Consider the following 17,415-nt stretch of genomic DNA (forward strand, 5'->3'; position numbering starts at 1 on the left):
TGTGGGAAAGCTGGAGCAGGCCTGAGTGTGAAATAGCTTTGCCTTTAGTCATTTCTCACCCATATTGTGGTGTAGCTTGTAAACTATGAGCACATGTGTGAAAACACTCCTGCTTTGTATTAGTGATGAACTAAACCCTCTGTTCTGGGGTGTGAGTTATGAGGGATTCCTGGGAGCGTGTCCACTGCTGTATGGATTAATCACACAGGAATGTGGCAGCTCCCATTGGACGTGTCTGAGTAAGCTGCCTTGGTGAGTTCTCCAAGCACAGGGGCTGCCTTTCTCCTCAAACTTCATTCTGGAACCTAGGGTCATGTAGGTAAATGAGGATCAGGGTGGTTTGCCTCTACTTTTCTAGGTGCTCGTGCTTTATCTACCCCTGCTTTTGGGGCAGGCAGTGGTAAAGTGCAAACAGAGCAATTGCTTTCCTGAACACCTGAGGAGAGGATTTGGAGTGGGTGTTAGGTTCCTTTTCTAATAGAAGGAAATGATTTCTCCAGAGCTGGTTGCTATGGGAGTGCAGGACCAGAAATGAGGAGCTGGGGTGGCTCCATAGAGCTGCATCACCCAATTCTAGTTCCCTCCACTTTCCACCCAGTGCTCCCACTCCACAGGTGGCACTGGGTGCCCTAATGCCTGGAGGAGGGGCCTTGCTCATGTTTGTGTCAGTGCTGAATTAACTGAGGAGGTGAGGAACTCGCCACCCTTCAGACAAGCCCCACAAGAGCTCATCCTGACCACAGGTGAGTGATGCTGCCCAGGCAGCCCCTCTGGGAAGCTGCCCCAGCACTGAGTGTGGCTGACACTGAAACATTGCCTCCATAAGTAACAGTGAGAGGGAAGGATCACCCTATGGAACACATGGAAGGGAAAACTGGTGTATCTCCTCCAAAGGGCCCATGAATCTGCAGCTGTGACACCAGCACTTGCCTGCACAGGGGAGGTGCTGTCAGATGCACTTCCTTTGGGACTGTACTTCAGATACTCTCCCTACTTCACTAAGCAGTTGGTGAGAGCACTGCCATGTGGTATATGGCATATCCCTGTCAGCAGGAATATGACTGAGTGAGCTTGGGGTAGGTCACACAAATTCCTCCTCTCTACCCGGTTTCAAAGGTTGCTGTAATTGAGTGTTTAAAGGAACAGACTAGAGAGCCCTGGTAGCACCTGCACAGGCAACCCAAGTGCCTGGGAGCCTGCTGCAGCCTTGCCTGCAGATTCATTCTAATGCTGTAAGCTATTCGTGGCTTTAGATGCTTCCAAAGCCAGACCATGTGAGAGGGAATGGGCCGTGCTGCCAGGTCCAGGCTGTGGGCAGGAGCTGGTGGGAGCCTGGCACAAGCCACCCCATCCCTGGCTGGGGTCAGGCCCCTCTGCTGATCTGTTCCCTAAGCCACAGCTGGATCTGGAGGCAGATGACTCAGACACTCTAGGAGATGCTTTTGGATGGGGAAACCTACCTTCCCCTCCCTTCCAGCTCGCGGGCAGGCCGGTGCTGAGGCTGCTGCGTCGCTACTGATGTGCTGGTGCGGTTCACGTAAAAGCCATTTATTTACATCAGAGACATTCATCAAAAGATGATGTGACAAGAACAGCACGAATGATTCACTCTCATCTCGGCGCTGCTTTCCTGTTAATCAAGGACCAGTTTGATGCCTCCAGCTGGGCTCCGCTTCCTCCTCGCTTTCCGCCTCATCTTCCCCCAGGCTCAGCCCGGCCCCGCTGTCCCGGCTCACAGGACGCTCCTGCCGGCTCGATGGATGATCCCGATGGTCCTGCTGGCGGTGGAAGTCATGACGCTTGGTTTTCCATGAGGGAGAAGGGGCTGCAGCTATGCTGAACTCCCTGCGCAGGGGGTATTTGCCTGTGGGAGAGAGGATGGAGAACCAGGCCTTCAGCCCTTGCACTCAGCTCTGAGATCATGGGTTCTAAACTCCAGGGCCGTGCTCCCCCCGTTAGGAGTATTTGGTGTTGGAAATCCTCTTCCAGAGCAAGGTCTTGAGGTTGTTGAGCACGAGGGAGTGGTGCACCTCCATCTGGCTGGCCAGCCCGCTGAGGGTCATGCACGTTCGGAGCTGCTTCTGCAGCTCCTCCTTCAGCTCCAGCGGTGCCCCATACAGCAAATAGTCCTGCAGCAGCCCGCACACCTTGGCCAGGTTGGGCTGCACCACGTCGCTCTTGCACTGCTTCATGAGCTTGTCGCACGTGGCCGTGCAGTCCTCCCCGTAGGTGCAGTCCACGTTGTGCTCGCAGTGCCGGCCCTTGAGGAAGCCTCGGATCGTCGTCTCCGTCGCCACCTTCCGCAGGTTGACCATCTTGAAGTCGTACTTGTCGTTGTAGCCCACGTTCCTGGCGCTGGCCTCGCAGATGTAGAAGCTCCCGTAGGTGCCGTGGAAGATCTCCTCCACGAACTCCAGGAGGCCGATGGAGATCTTGGCCCGCCGGGGCCATGCTGGCGCGAACCACTGGTGGATGAGCTGGTGCACGACCGAAGGCAGCAGCGGCTGGAGGAAGGGGGGAACGTCCACCCCATAGAGGGAGGTGTGGGGGATCTTCTCGGTGACGTAGAGGTCCCCGCAGTGCCCCAGCAGTTTGGAAGTGTGCTCTTTCTCATGCAAGGAGAACATGAGCAGGAACTCATTGAGCTGAAGTAGAGCCCAGATGGATTTGGCCTCTGCTAAAGACACTTTCCCGTCCCGGTTCACGTCTGCCATGCCAATGATGCGGCTCACCAGGGCTGCAAGAGAAGGCTGGTCTCCCAGCTTGGACTGTGAACAGAACCAGAACAGAACAAGTGGCATCAGACCCCTGCAGCTCTGCATGTTCAGGCTTCACCTCACTAAACTGAACTGGGGAGGCAAAGAACCGAGCTTGGGAGAGGAAGGAACAGCCACCATGCTCATACAGCCTCAGTACCGCACCCCTGGGTAGGGTTGGACCAATTCGCCTCCAGCATCAGGGCTGCACTAGACCCAGGTGGGAAGAAGCTTCCAGGCTGAGAGCTGGGCTGGTTCTGCCTGGAGAAGGCTCCTGAAGGGGAGCCCTCAGAGCAGCTCCAGTGCCTAAAGGGGCTGCAGGAAACCTGGAGAGGGGCTTGGGACAAGGGCCTGTAGGGACAGGCCAAGGGGAATGGCTTGAACCTGCCCGAGGGGAGACTGAGCTGAGCTCTTAGGCAGAAGCTCTTCCCTGTGAGGGTGCTGAGGCGCTGGCACAGGGTGCCCAGAGAAGCTGTGAATCAGAAGCACTGTCTATCCCTGTCCCCACCACTGCCTGCACTGGGGCCAGCCCATTCCTCAGGGAGCCCCATAGCTGCAGGACACAAAGAGGAGCCCTGCCTGGCTCCCAGCACCAGTGGGGAAGCATGGGCCCGAGGAGCTCTCATTCAGTAGGAACAAGACACTATGAGCCTTTCCCAGTGGCATCCGGAGGGACACGGGCACTGACCTTTAGGAAGTTGAGCAGCATTTCCTTGAACTCATCCATCGACGTCCCTCGTGTCGGCTTGTCGAAGAGGACCACGTCCCTCCTGGGCACAGAGTCCGGGTGCCCGTCTGCCTTCAAGGCTTCCTCGATGCCGCATTTGATGATCACCTCCGTCTCCCTCCAGAGCCCGCTGTAAACCTGCAGCAATGGCAAAGGGACACACTGAGATGGGAGGAAACAGCGAGCGCAGAGAACTTGGTTCTGGTCCAGTCTGGGACTGGTCCAGGGACTGGGTGAGGGCATTCCCCAGTCTGAAGCTTGCTTCCATCCCCAGCCCTGTGGTGGGTTTCTAGGCAGGGCAGGCACCTACCTGCTGGGTGGGAGAGGAGGAGAGGCAATGCTGGAAGAGGAGGCTGCGCTCCTCACACAGGTCCTTGCACGTGGAGCCAGAAATGATTCCTTTCTTGTACTGGTCACACTGTGGAGAGGAAGGCAAAGAGCTCAGCAGGGGCAGATCCCTGTTCACCTGATGGATCCAGGCCCATCCGCACAGCTGGTGATGTGCAGCACCCCAAGCATATGAACCGGGGGCACATGAACCCCCCCATCCTGTTACCAGCCCCGTGCCCATTGCCTGCTGTGCCCACACCCCTCAGTGGCTCTGGAGGGGTGCTGGAGGCAGCCCTGGGCAGGAGAGGCTGCAGCTCTGCAGCTTTCCAACAGCCTCAGGGCTGGAAGCTGCATCTTCCCCTTCCGTGTATCCCTGACATGATGGGAATTAACCCTCGGACCTGCTCACAGGGGACGCGGCGTCTGCAACCCCGAGCCCAGAGCAGGAATTAGTGCTGGAGACCCCGTGGTCAGAGTCATGCAGGAAATCAAATCAAACGATCGTGGCTGTTGTTATGGCAATTCCTGCCTCCCTCCCCTGCGGAAGGATGGATGAGCCAGGCATTTTCACACAGAGCCATGGGCCTGGCTGGCTGTGTGACCTCCCTGCCATGGGGCACACTCAGCACCCCGCTCCTGCACCCCACAACATACCCCAGGCAGGGGCAAAAAGCACCAAGCCAAGCTCTCTGCTCTTTGTGCAGCTCCTGCTTTCCTTAGGGCACAACAGTGCCAGGGGTACCCACAGACTGGCTGCTCCCTTTCCTCCTGGCTCTGCTCGGGGGTGCAGCACGATGCTCTCCCTGAATGGGGATCTACTCGCTGCCCTCACGTTGCAGCTTCATCTCCACAGGCATTAATCTGCCCATGCTGCTTGGCCGGCTTCCCTCCGACAGCGCATTAGATGCTCTCCCCGTCGGCCTGGCAGGATAAGGTCACCTTCCCACTCTGAGCAATGTGGGATGCCAGGGAAGCAGCTCCTTGGCACGGCATTCCTGATGGATGCTGCAAGGCACCACATGGGGCTTGGAGGGGGCAGGATACAGGCTCCCGGAGCACCGCACAGCCCGCACCGGCCCCGGTACCCACGGGCACTGCCCCATCACTCACGATGATCACGCGGCAGACGTGCCCGCGGCACAGCTCCGAGTAGGACGCGTAGTGCATGTAGGCCACCCAGCTGCCCACGAAGATGCCCAGCCACAGCACCAGCAGGTACTTCACCTTGATGCCCGGGAGGCGGCTCTGCAAGGACAAGGAGACGCTGGTGAAGGCCGGGTCGTTGTCAGCCAGACAAGGACAGCAACTGCTGCACAACCCGACCTGAGCTCCGGTGAAACCTGCAGCCCGTTTTGTACAGATGCACCAGTCTCTTATGCAACTCCTGCTGCAAGTAGGTCACTTACAGTTCCCTGAAAGCAGGGAGATTACAGCGGTGGGCTGCGGGGAGCTGGATGCTCTGCATCCCCATGGCAGGGAGCTGTGGCCGTGTGCTGCTGCTCCGCTGCTGGTGTGACAGCAGAGCCTGCTGCCTCTGCATCCTCGGGTATGGGGGCTCTGCTTCTGCCCAGGGACCCTTCCCATGGACACAGGAGGCAGCCACCAGCAGTGTGGGTGCGAGGGGTGAGGAACATCCAGCCCCTGGTGTGCCACCAATGTGAGGCTCCCAGCGGGGTCCGGGTGCTGCCGTCTGCCCTCCTGCAGCACAGGGTGTTCACCTGACCTGTGCAGCACGGCACAGAGCCCTGGCACTTCCTAAAGGCAGGGAATGAATCCTTGCATCAAGCACCCCATTCCCTCTGGTTTCCATGGCTAATTGCTGCTTCAACAGAGCCCTTGGCCTGCGACCACCTCCAAATCTCCGCTCTTCTTGCACTGCATCAGTGGTGAGACCACGACCTGCTGCTGGGATAAGGCTGGATCCAATGCGGTTACAACGTGCCAGGGATCCCTGCTTGGTCTTGCAGCCCAAAACTGCTCCCACCTCCAAAATGCCTCATCCCTGTCTCTTGCCAAGTGCTGAAGGGCTCTGCAGCAGCAGTACCCGGTGGTGGTGGAGCCTCCTGCTCTCCTGCCACACCAGCTGGGGGTGAAAGCAGGCAGGTCTGCTCGGGGTGCTGACATTATACATGTTAGTTGCATGTTAGTGTGAAGCAGGCCCCGATGCCCAGTTTGCCATCGAGCCACTGCACTGGTAACAAAGCCTGGTAAAGAGAAGCTGACGATGGCGAGGACTTGGCAAAGGATGGGTGCTGCTCCCAGCCCATGCGGTTTTCCAGAAGTCCTTGAAGTCGGACATAGACCACTGTGACCCACGAGACCCCCCAGCACAGCAGCCCCCCTAAACCTGCCCAGTGGTGGGTACGTGACCCCCTGCTCTGGGAACTGGGGGCTGCTTCATGGTGGGTCCCACGGTGGGGCTGCCACCCCCTCCCATGGGGACCCACACGGGTGACCCCGGCACAAAGGCTGTCCCCAGGTCCCAGCACCCTCACTCTGCACCCGGCTCTGCCCTCCCAGCCACAGCCAAACCCAGCCCCTGCCCATGAAAGTGGCCCCACACAACTGCTCCACAGCCCTTTTGGCTGGGAAGAGCACAGGGTGCAGGGGTTGATGAGCACCCCAGGGCCCTGGGAGCAGAGCTGCAGCACTCATCCAGCAATCCACTGTGCTGGGGACCCGCAGAGCCTCCTCTAAACACTGCCCTCCCCATGCAGCCCTCCCTGCACCTGGTGAGCCCAGGGCTCTGCCCCATCTGCTCACCACCTACCCGCTACCCCACCCCTGCTTTTCCCCACCACCGGGATAACCTCCCATCCACCGGGAAAACCGCTCTGGTCCAGCGCGCTCGCCAGAGCCAGGATTTCTCATCCCATGGCTGCAGGGGAAAACGCCCAAGCCAGCATCCCGGCCCTGCATCCCCGGCCCCGCATCCCCAAGCCCCATCCCCGCATCCCCGGCGGCGCTGAACCGGGTCCCATCGCCCGGCAGCTCGGGGCTGGGATGAAGGAGAGGGCAGGAGTGGCGGCTGCCCCGGCTCCTCCATCCAGCGCTGCAGGCTGCCGGCCGGATGGGCTGGCCGGTGCTCCACGGCCGGTGCGGCTCCCCCAGCGCGGCGGGGCTGCGGCTGGCCCCGGCTGTGCAACGCCCGCGGCCCCCGGTGCCGGTCCCCGTAGCCCCTCGCACCAGCCCGCGGCGGAGCCTCCCTTTGTGCGCGGCCGCTGCCAGGATGCGGAGACGGGCACCGCGTCCCCCGCCCCGGCCCTGCGCATCCCCCGCGGTACCTGCAGGCCGTTGGAGCTGGGGCAGAACAGCACCAGATGCACCAGCCGCCGGATCCTCCGCATGCTGCGGGCGCGCCGCGGCCGCGGGCCTCAGGCTCCGGGGGGCATGGCCGGGGCGGCCGCAGCCCCCGCCTCGCCGCCGGGGAGCCGGGGGGGCTCGCACCGACCGCCGCAGCCCGGCCCGGCGCGGCTCAGCGCGGCTCCGCCCGGCTCGGCGCGGCGAGGGGCGGTGCACGCAGCGCGGGAGGCGGGGGGGCTGCTGCGGGCTCGGCGCGGCGCGGCCCGGCCCGGCCCGGCCCGGCTCGGCCCGGCTCGGCACGGCTCGGCACGGCTCGGCACGGCACGGCTCGGCACGGCTCGGCACGGCACGGCTTGGCACGGCTCGGCACGGCTCGGCACGGCACGGCACGGCTCGGCTCGGCACGGCTCGGCACGGCACGGCACGGCTCGGCACGGCTCGGCTCAGGTCGGCTCGGCCCGGCCCGGCTCGGCTCGGCCCGGCCAGGCTCGGCCCGGCCAGGCTCGGCCCGGCTTGGCACGGGCTCAGCTCAGTTTGGCCCGGCTTGGCTCGGCTGAGCTGGGCTCAGCTCGGCTCTGCTCCGGGTCCCATCCCAGGCTCACGCCATCAGCCTGGGTCTCACCCAGCCTCCTCAAGGCCGGTTGATGACCCTGGAGGTGCTGAGCCAGCCCCAGCACCCTGCAGGGCCGAGCCGGGCATCCCCCGCTCCATCACCTCCTCGCTGTCCCCCTCGCAGCGTTAAAGCCCAGCAGCAGCAGCAGCACCAGCCCGGGCCCTCCTCCCCGTTTGCGTTGTGTCTGGGCAGGGAAACCTCAAGGCAAGACAGCGGCTGCTTTGTGTCAGCACGGAGCAGACAGGCAGGAGCAGCCTCTCATCCCAGGGGAGTGCAGCATCCAGGGAAGGGAGAGAAAGGTGGAAAAGAGACAAAAATGTGCCTTTTGGGGTGCCCTCTCCGTGCCCGTGGCCCTGGGGCTCAGCAGCATCCCAGGCTCCCCAGCTCACCCTCCTGTGCCTGGGGGCTGAGCACAGGGCACAGAATGAAGCCCTCACTGGATATGAGAGCAGAGAGAGGCTGGAAGTGCCACGGAGCTGTCTGCGGGGCTCTGCCACATTCCGGGGTGGATTGTCCAGGGAATCTAATTAGGACTGAGCAGACCTTCCCCAGCTGTAATATGCCAAGTAATGAAGTGATCAGTATTGATCGCTGGAATGCCTAATGAGCACTTATCACTGAATGATTAATCAATCCAGACAGAACTAATACAAATTCTGCAGGTGGGATTATCGCATCCCATGTGCAGGGACAGGCAGACCTCTCCCCACGGTGCTTTGTATTCCAGACACGGGGGGAGCCTGGAACCAGAGATGTTGGTGTTGCCACCCCACAGCCTGGGCTGTGACAGGGGTCTCTCCCCTCCCCAAAATCCCCAGCACTGCTTGATGGGATCCCAGCATCCTGAGCACCTCCAGGTTGCACGGAGGTGGGGAATGTGGTCCCGCAGGAGCTGTCACCATCCAGGAGATGCTGGAAGCAGTCGATGCTGATCCCCAAGCTGGGAATCTTTACCTGGATTAAGTCACTTCAGTTTCTCCTGGGTCACTCAGCCCACGAGAGCCCCACACTGATCTCCACTGTCACACTCTCCTCTGATCACATCCCAGCTGTGCCAAGAGCACTGTGCCCTGAGGACACGGGACCTCATGGGTCACCCACTGCCCTGGAACAGTCACTTGCTGACCTGTAATATTTACCCAGTTACATGATAATGTTATTCAATAGTGAATAATTTATCTTGCCAGCTCTAGTGCTAACAGCAAAGTACAGAGCAGTGCTGAGCACTGAGCAAGGACCTCCACTGTCCCCTCATCCCCTCCGGAGCACTCTTTGCCTTCCCCCAGGTGGGATGTCAGTGGTGGGTGACACCAGCCCGATGCCATCGCCCACAGTGCCCATTGCTGCTGCCTGGCTGGGGGTGCAGGACCCAGAACCAAAACAGGGGCTCTGCTTACTCCTGCCCAAGTGATGCCATTGGGATCAGCCCCAAGGCCAGGAACCAGTGGGATTTCTGCCCCAGGGGCTGTGATGGCACCCGATGTTCCATGAGGAGCTGATGGATCCGGGCTCCAGTGCTCTTTCCTGTGCATCCTTTAAGGATCTGAGGCTGACGGGCTGCGCTTCCTGCACAGCACCACAGCTGGCTCTGCCCGCCAGGCCCGGATGGGGCTGAGCGCTGCAGTTATAATTAGAAATGCTAATCAGCTCCTGTGCTTCTGGCTTGACAGCACAGCCACCCCCAGCACCAGCTTCCCTCCAATCTGGCCTGCGCTCGCCCCCTCCGCTTCCTCTCCAGAGCCCTGCTCCTTGGGATTCAGCACTATGGAATTCAGGGGGGTCTGCTGAGGCTCCTCGTGTGCTTCGGGCCAGGGATGCAGCACTGCAGAGCTTGCTGGGGATGCTCTGGGCGTCTCACCCTCTGTTCATCACCATTCATTCCCCTGGGCTGCGAACACCCCAGGGATGTCCTTGCCCCTTGCTAAGAGCCCAGCACCAGACCACAGGGTAGAAGAGGGGCAGCACCGGGGGTCAAGGCAGAACGTGGTGGCTCTGCAAGGGGAACCGTACTCATTAGGATTTCTGTCATGTGCCAGCCATGGGCTCTTCCCAGCCGAGGGAGAAAAGGAATTTGCAAAGGAGCATGGACAAGGAGGCTGAGCAAGCAGATCCCTGCACTGGCCTAGCTGGTTATGGAGTTATTCACCCCAGGGATTGCATTAGGAGCTGCAACCCAGGGGAATCCTCCCTCGGCGGTGCCTGCAGACAGCCCTTGTAGCCCCCAGCCCCTCCACAGGACCCCCTCCTGTTGCTCCATGATCCAGGACATGGATTTCTCCATTGGGATATCACAGAAAGGGAGCTGGGAGGGACTGAGCTTGGTGGTTCCAGTGGTGATGGACTCCCAAAAGGCCCCAGCAGCACAGGGGAAGCCTGGGGACAAGCAGGACTGCATTTGTCATGAGGAACTGACTCCTTCCAACGCCCGGTGTAGGCTCCACAACGACATGAGCAGGGTCCTGAGCACCCAGGAGTTAATGAGGGTCTGACCCTGTCTGTGCAGCCACTTGAGCTTTCCCAATGCAGACAGCTGGCTTAGGAGGCCCCTCTATTCTTTACATCCCAGATCAATCGGGATAGTTGTAATCAAGTCCTTGTGAAAGCTCGGAGCGGGCTTTGCTGCCCAGCGAGCTCAGGGGGGAAAGCAAGCAGAGGGAGAGGTCATGCTGAACTATTGATGGAGCAGCAGCAGCGCTGCTCCCAGGGCTGGCTGTGCACGAGCTGCCCAGGACCCTTTGCCTCTGTATCTCTTGCTAATGCTGCTCCATTGATCTGTGACAGGCGGCAACTACAAGAGGTTTTTTTAGCTGGAGTCATTAAGAGGCATTAATCAATAACAGGGAAACAGAGAGAGAAACTGTTCCATGGAGACATATTCCTGTTGTGGATGCTCGCCAGTGTGGTTGGCTTCCAGCAGCCAGGGAGGCCTGCCAGGAACGAATCCACCTCGTGCTGGACTCTGGCACCTCGAGTAGATCCTGAGCCAGCAACAAGCTGGCAAAGAGAAGGGATCACCCAGGGAGCACGTGGCACCTGATTCCAGGTATCCCAGCACCCCAAACCGCCCTGACCCTCTGTTCTCACACAAGGACCCCAGGAGGAGCCAATATGCCCTCGGTATGCTCGGTACCGGTTTCATGCCCTGCCTCTGCCGTACACAGTTGCTGCCTGGCAGCGGTGTGATGGGTGCCAGCAGCTCCCTCAGGGGTGCAGCCCTGTCCCACAGCTCAGCCTGCAGTGCTGCTGCCATCGGCAAGACCGGGAGCTCATTCCTGTGGCAAGACTGGAGCTGTTTGCAAGAGAAACCGTCCCTGTGCTGGGAGCCCCCGAGGCTGCCCCACTCCCTCCCACCCTGCCCAGCGGTGTCAGTACATTCTCATCGCTCCACCGCAGCAACACCCAGGTCACTTCCCCGAGCAGCTCCTGTGCTGAGCCCCAGGGAGTGTCCGTGAGGTGCTGGAGCCCATTTCCCCTGGGGAGCTGGAGCGGGAGGCTGGAGACGTGCTCAGGAGCAGGAGGATGGGATCGCCTTCGAAGGTGACTGCGAAGGGAGGTGATGGGACAATGTGAGCCCCATATGCTGCTGCAGGCAGTGGGACCACGGATGAGCTCAGCTCGAGGAACAGCCCCAGCACACAGGAGCTGAGCTCATGTTTAGTTGCACTTGCAGACTTAGCCCAAAGGCCCTCTAGCTCTGCTGGTAAACCAGGACCATCACACTGCTGTGTGCTGGAGGGAGCATGGGGAGAGCGAACAGGGCCTGAACCCAGCAGGTACCAAGTGATGCTTGAGTAAGGAAATGCCTGTTTGGAGGCAGGGACAGGGATCCCAGTGGATCTGAGCTTCCCTTTCCTCCCTGGGGCACATCACACTCAACTCCCAAAGCCCAGGCTCCTGCTACTCTCATGGGCCACTGCACTGTGGTAATTACAGCAGCTCCTGGGGGGAAATGGGATCTTCCTCTTCCCTGTAATTACAGCTACGAGTCGGCAGCAAAGGGATGTGAGGCAGCAGGAGAGGAGCGACGGGGACACTGCTGTCACAGCACATCCAGATGTCACATCCAAGGCTGTGTCCTGTGCTGGGCTCACTCCCTTTCACCCCAGCCTTGCCTGTGCGGGTGGGGTGATGCCTTGCACAGAGCGCGGGTGCAGGGGGATCTCCACCCTGGGCGTGTGAATGGGAAGCAGCAGTGAGATCCTGCTGCCTCCCCGTTCTGGCAACGTCTGCCAGGAGAAGCTAAACCCGGTGCTGGGGGTGTAGGGATCTGAGCAGGATCCACGCCTGATGGTGCAAACGCATCTCCAGCCCCCCTGACAGCCAGCTTGTGTGGGGTTCCTCATGCAACCACACATGGTGCCAAATCAGCCTCGTGTCTTCCATGGGTTTAAATCAGTTGTTGTTTAAGGCAGAAGTAAGACACAGCACAGGTTTTGTGGGGCCTGAGAGCCACCAAGTGCTCTGGCAAACAGGACCATAACCCCCAGCTGGCTGGAGCAAACATCTGAGCAGATAACACCGTTTCCTTCTCAATAGAGCTCTCTGTAGGTGAGCAAAGGTTACAGGAAGGAAGGCTCTGACTATCTAATACACTTTTGCAATATAGCTTTTGCAATTCTCTAACAGTGTGTTTGCAGAGTCAGACTCCCTCAGGCTCTTTCTCTTTCCAGTGACCACCGGAGGCCATGTCTGCAGAACCACATCAGAGAATCCCACCCTGGTTTGGGTTGAAGGGACCTTAAAGCTCCTCCAGCTCCAACCCCTGCCACAGGCAGGGACCCCTTCCACTGGAGCAGCTTGCTCCAAGCCCCTGTGTCCAACCTGGCCTTGAGCACTGCCAGGGATGGGGCAGCCACAGCTTCTCTGGGCACCCTGTGCCAGCGCCTCAGCACCCTCACAGGGAAGAGCTTCTGCCTCAGAGCTCAGCTCAGTCTCCCCTCTGGCAGGTTCAAGCCATTCCCCTTGGCCTGTCCCTACAGGCCCTTGTCCCAAGCCCCTCTCCAGGTTTCCTGCAGCCCCTTTAGGCACTGGAGCTGCTCTCAGGTCTCCCCTTCCGGAGCCTTCTCTTCTCCAGGCTGCCCCAGCCCGGCTCTCTCAGCCTGGCTCCAGAGCAGGGATGATCCAGCCCTCGCAGCATCCTCACCACAGCAGTTTAGCAATCTCATGCTGTTATTGCAGAGCCCTGTTGCTACCCAGCCCTGTGGGTAACTGCAGCGCTCACTTCAAACCACACTCAGTCAAGAGCCCAGTTCCTCCCCAAGTGTGTACTCTGCTGTCCCAAGAGCACTGACGTGCCAGTAATGACAAGCGCAGCCACGAAAGGAAGTGTGACCACGGGCCCCTGGAGCCAACACAGCAGCTGGGCTCTGCCTGTGCGTGTGATGGCTCAGCCCTGGGCTTCCACAGCACCAACACGAGGAGCAGCAGCAGGACTTCACCTCCATGCACTGGTGCCCTTTTAGGCTGAAGCAATGGGATTCACCCACAGCCTTTATCCAAACTGCTCTTGGCCCCCATCCTTGCCTCACCAAGCAGCCTGCAGCTGTAGATACAGCACAGTCCAGCTGTGTTTGCCAGGGCAACACTTCCAGGAGGTTCCAGTGATGCCATCCTAGTGGTGCCAGCCCTTAGCACAGCCTTGCTCACTGATGGAACGCTGGCCCAGGTTACCAATCTGCCAACCTGGAGCAAGCTGCAGCAGCGTAACTGCATCTGTGTCATGATGCTGGGCTGTTGTATGTACCCCGAGCTACACAGAGGTGGACTCAGTGACTCCAGGCTCTGAGATGTCTCCCAAAGCCAGCTGCTGGTGGAGACAGGTAAAGAGGGAAGAGGATGGGTGGATGGATGGATGGATGGATGGATGGATGGATGGATGGATGGGTGGGTGGATGGATGGATGGATGGATGGGCGGACTGACAGAGGTCTGCAATAAGTGAGGTGCGTAGGTCTTAGTGTCCCCAAGTCCCTGACGTGGAGGCTGCTTTGCAGCACCCAGCAGCAGGGGTTGCTGTCTAGGAGCTTGAGCAAGCCATGGCTTTGTGCTGCCCTCCCTGGGAGGGCTCACAGCCACCCACATGCCTTGACATGGCCAAGAGTGAGGAGGCTTGGCTGGTGTTTCCTCCTCCCCCCGTTTTTAATGTCACCAAAGCCAGCTGCTGCTTTCAACACACGTCCCTTGGCAGGAGGCAGAGGGAAGCAGGCTGCCGGGTGGAGATGCCAAAGACACTGCTGGACGTCAAGGGCAGAGACACGGGGAGGCAGCGGGGAGCAAGAGACCGCTCTGCAGACAGAGGCTGAGCACTTCAGCGCCAAGCCTCCGACTGCTTCACAGCCCTGAGTGGTGGTGCTGGGTGATGGGCACATCCCTCCTTCTGCCCACCCCAGAGTGCTTTCCCTTCCCCACACACCTTCTCCCTTTGTAGAAGATGCTCTCCCTGGCTCCCTTTTTGTTCCAGTCAGAAGCCAGTCACCCAAAGGGAGGTCACACAGTGTTTCCAAGGGAAACAATACATTAAGACAAATAAAAGATAAAACCCAGAGATGGATTGTTATAAGACACCATAAAGCTAGGGCCAAGGGTGGTAAAGCTTTATTGACTTTTCATGGGCCTGGCCTCAGCAATGCTCCATGGGCCCTCCAGCTCTCCATGCTTTGCTATTAGTGCTCGTGCCTGGTGTAGCTTCCTGAGGTCTCTATGGGTGCTGGGGGGCCCTGGGTGCCACAAACACCCTCAACAGGCAGCGCCTGACATGGAGAATTGACTGCTCAGCTCCTGCCTGTGTCCCTGGACCCCGCTCACACAGACTGCCTTGCCCTGCATCGAGGTAACTCAGTCACTGGGGTAAATACACAAACCACACCCTGCAACCTGGTGGGATGGGGGGGTCAAAGGGATTTGGAACTGCTTCCTTCTGGCTGCTGGAGCTTGGGAGGGCAGGAGGCGGTTGCCTTTGCCTCGGCCCAAACCCAGCCCCATTTCAGGGTTGCCACGGTCCCTGTTGTGTTACACAGCCCGCAGAGGCTCACGGCCTGCTCCCATCAGCCTATTTGTTGATGCACATCGATGGCTGCCGTCATCTGGCAGCAGAACCGCTCTGCCTTATGAAACCAGGCAGCGTGACAGCAGTGCTGCAAGCAGGCAGGCCCATGTCTGCCTTCTAATCTGGCATCAGAAATCCCCACCTTTCCTTGGGCTGCAGGCTGATATTAAAGGTTTCATTTGCATCACTCCAGATAAGCTGCTGGGGAGAAGGGAACTGCAGCCAAGCTCCTTTCGGAGCCCACGTGTGGAGCCGTATCTGCCCCTGTTTGCCACGGGTGCCATGGCCACGCTGCCGGTCCCATTTCAGGCTCCCAATGACAGCCGGCAGCTGCGAGCGGGGCGGACACAGCGGGGACACAGCACCCTTTCTTGTGCTGTCAGCAGAGGGGAAAGGCACGAGGACCCCGCAGGATCGCTCCGGGCCCAGCTCTGGGTGACTCCCCAGGCATATGGTGGCTGGTGCGGTGCTCGGAGCAGCCTGCAGCACGCAGGCCGGAGGATTAACCTAATGCTGCGTGGAGATGCTAATACAATCAGGGCTCTCTGTGGCATGAGCAGGAGTCATGAGACCAGCGCTGAGATGTCATTGCCTGGCAGCACAGCGCAGGGAAGGAGCCTGTCCTCTGCTTCAAGCCTTCAAGCTGCCGGGGAGCAGGGAAACGCAGTGAGGTGCCCTCTGCTGCGGTGACAGCTCGGTTGGGAGCAGCCCGCTGCCTCTAAGGGAAGCCGAGGGAACAAGTGTCCTTTGGAACAGGACAACCCCTTTGCCTTGAGTTTTCTGGGTGCTGGGGCTGCAGCCGTACCCCGAGGGGGTCACCGCCGCCGATGGGAGCGGGGTTTGGCTCCAAGCGGTGTTGCAAACCCCGTGTGAGTGCCAGCTCATGTGCTTGATCTGCCCACAGAGCTGCTGGGCCTGATCCTGCCCTAACCCCAGCGCCAGCGCGGCGGCCCCGGCCCACTCAGCGCTGTTGGTGCCAGCATCGGGCGCCATGGAGAGGCCGGGCGAGGCGCGGGCAGGGAGATGGGGTGATGGTGATGTGCCACAGCGGGGCCACGCTGAGCTCTGCTAGGGAGAACCGTCATGGGAGACCTGGGTACTGCACAGGAGGGACCCAGAACGCCCTCATGGCACCGTGAGGGGACCCCAAAGACCTTCCACGGCACCATGGAGGGACTGGAAACCCCATCATGGCACCATGAGGGGATCCTAAACACCTTCCGTAACACCATGGACTGAATCCACCTCATGTCATTGTGAGGCGGTCCCAAACACCTTCCACGGCACCATGGACTGAAAACCCCCTCATGGCACCACGAGGGGATCCCAAAAATCTTCCACAGCACCATGAAGGGACTGAAAACCCCGTCATGGCGCCATGAGGGGATCCCAAACACCTTCCATGGCACCATGGACTGACTCCCCCTCATGGCAGTGTGAGGCGGTCCCAAAGACCTTCCATGGCACCACAGAGGGAGTGCAAGCCCTGACATGGCGACATGAGGGAACCCAAAGCCCCCCCCCGGGCTCCATGAGGGAACCAAACCCGCCCCTCACCGAGCCACGGGGGCAGCCGGACCCACCCCGCACCGGGAGCGGACCCCAACCCGCAACGGGGCGGGCCCCGGCTGAGGGGAGCGGCGGGGAGGGCCGGGGCGGGCCGGGCCGGGGCGGGGCGGGGCGGGGCGGAGCAGCCGGGCCCGGGCCGCCCACATAAGGCGGGGTCAACGCCCAACGCTCGTCTCGGCGGCGGAGGCGGCAGCGGCGGCTGCTGGGGCGGGGAGCGGCGGCATGGAGCTGGGGTGGCTGCTGTGGGGAGCCGCGGTGCTGCTGCTGCTCCATGTCCTGGCCGAGCTGAGCCCCGCCGTGGGCTTCGCGCTGCGGCTGGGCTGGTACTGCGTGCTGTGTGTGCTGGGCTCGCTGCTGGCCGCGCCCGCCTGCCTGCTGCTCAACGGCGGCCGCACCGTCCGCAACATGAGGTGGGTGAGCGCGGCCGTACCGGCGGCGGTGGAGCCCGGCCCGGCTTCAGGCCCGGCCGCTATGTGCGGGGACGCGGAGGGCGGCGGTGGTGGCCTCCGGCCCCTCGGTGTGAGGATGGAGGCCTCGGCGGTGCCCTCTGGGCTGTGCGGAGAGCCCCGTCGGGGCTGGGTGTGATCGGGGGCTGTGAGGATGGGGGCCAGCGCCGTGGTGAGCTCCATGGGGCGCTCTGTGTGTGTGGGGGGCTGGTTCCCTGCCTGCTCCCGGGCAGAGCTGTGCCGGCCGCAGGTGGTGGTCACTGCGCTGCCCTCGGCCCGGGGACGTGGAGGCTGCGCTGGCTGCTGGCAGGCCCCGCTCTGTGCGTGTCCTCTATGGGCTGCTCGCGGCAGCGCTGTAAGGGCAGAGCTGGCACCGGAGACCTTGGGCTCCTTGCTCTGCTCTCCCCAGGCAGGTTGGTACCTGCTCTGACCGTCCAAGCCCAGCTCCAGTTCTACGAGTGCTGAGGGAAGGGGAGCCCCATTGCCTTAATACATCCTTTGGACCAAAGGTTGGGCAGCGTTTCAGCTGGTGCAGGTGGACTTTGCTTCGCAGTGTGGCTCCGGCAGGCAGGGCTCGGGGTGGGGTGAGCATGGCAGTGCATGATGTGCTGCTCTATGGGCTCTGAT

General features: G+C 60.7%; 2 protein-coding genes across 3 annotated transcripts in view; one reads left to right on the forward strand and one right to left on the reverse strand.

Moving 5' to 3' along the window:
* The window catches only part of AGPAT2 (1-acylglycerol-3-phosphate O-acyltransferase 2), a 41,619-nt gene that overhangs the window by 18,045 nt on the left and 6,159 nt on the right, over window positions 1–17,415 (forward strand). Inside the window, exon 2 of one of the 2 annotated variants that reach the window (XM_061352399.1) lies at window positions 16,536–16,752. In XM_061352399.1, the coding sequence (XP_061208383.1) occupies window positions 16,565–16,752 (188 nt within the window). In that variant the 5' untranslated portion in view covers window positions 16,536–16,564. Of the gene's footprint in view, window positions 1–16,514; window positions 16,753–17,415 lie in introns of those variants that run through there. The other variant, XM_061352400.1, reaches the window with a different exon arrangement.
* Window positions 1,533–7,268, reverse strand: DIPK1B (divergent protein kinase domain 1B). The gene is made up of 5 exons (XM_061352398.1): window positions 7,098–7,268; window positions 4,924–5,058; window positions 3,794–3,901; window positions 3,445–3,621; window positions 1,533–2,768 (listed from the first exon to the last, which is right to left on the reverse strand). Exons 1-5 carry the CDS (start codon window positions 7,158–7,160, stop codon window positions 1,956–1,958), a joined length of 1,296 nt encoding a protein of 431 aa, XP_061208382.1. The 5' UTR covers window positions 7,161–7,268; the 3' UTR covers window positions 1,533–1,955.

This window comes from Neopsephotus bourkii, unplaced genomic scaffold (assembly GCF_033783945.1).
Source record: "Neopsephotus bourkii isolate Nb327-2 ecotype Australia unplaced genomic scaffold, CSIRO-AGI_Nbou_v1 NB_659, whole genome shotgun sequence".
In the NCBI taxonomy this organism is placed as follows: domain Eukaryota; kingdom Metazoa; phylum Chordata; class Aves; order Psittaciformes; family Psittacidae; genus Neopsephotus; species Neopsephotus bourkii.

Coding starts and splice junctions, on each gene's coding strand:
- DIPK1B (XM_061352398.1), bottom strand. CDS start 7,160: ATGCGGAGGATCCGGCGGCTGGTGCATCTGGTGCTGTTCTGCCCCAGC. Junction 5,059..7,097: donor CCAGCTCCAACGGCCTGCAG/GTACCGCGGGGG, acceptor TTGTCCTTGCAG/AGCCGCCTCCCGGGCATCAA. Junction 3,622..3,793: donor CCTCCTCTCCCACCCAGCAG/GTAGGTGCCTGC, acceptor CCATTGCTGCAG/GTTTACAGCGGGCTCTGGAG.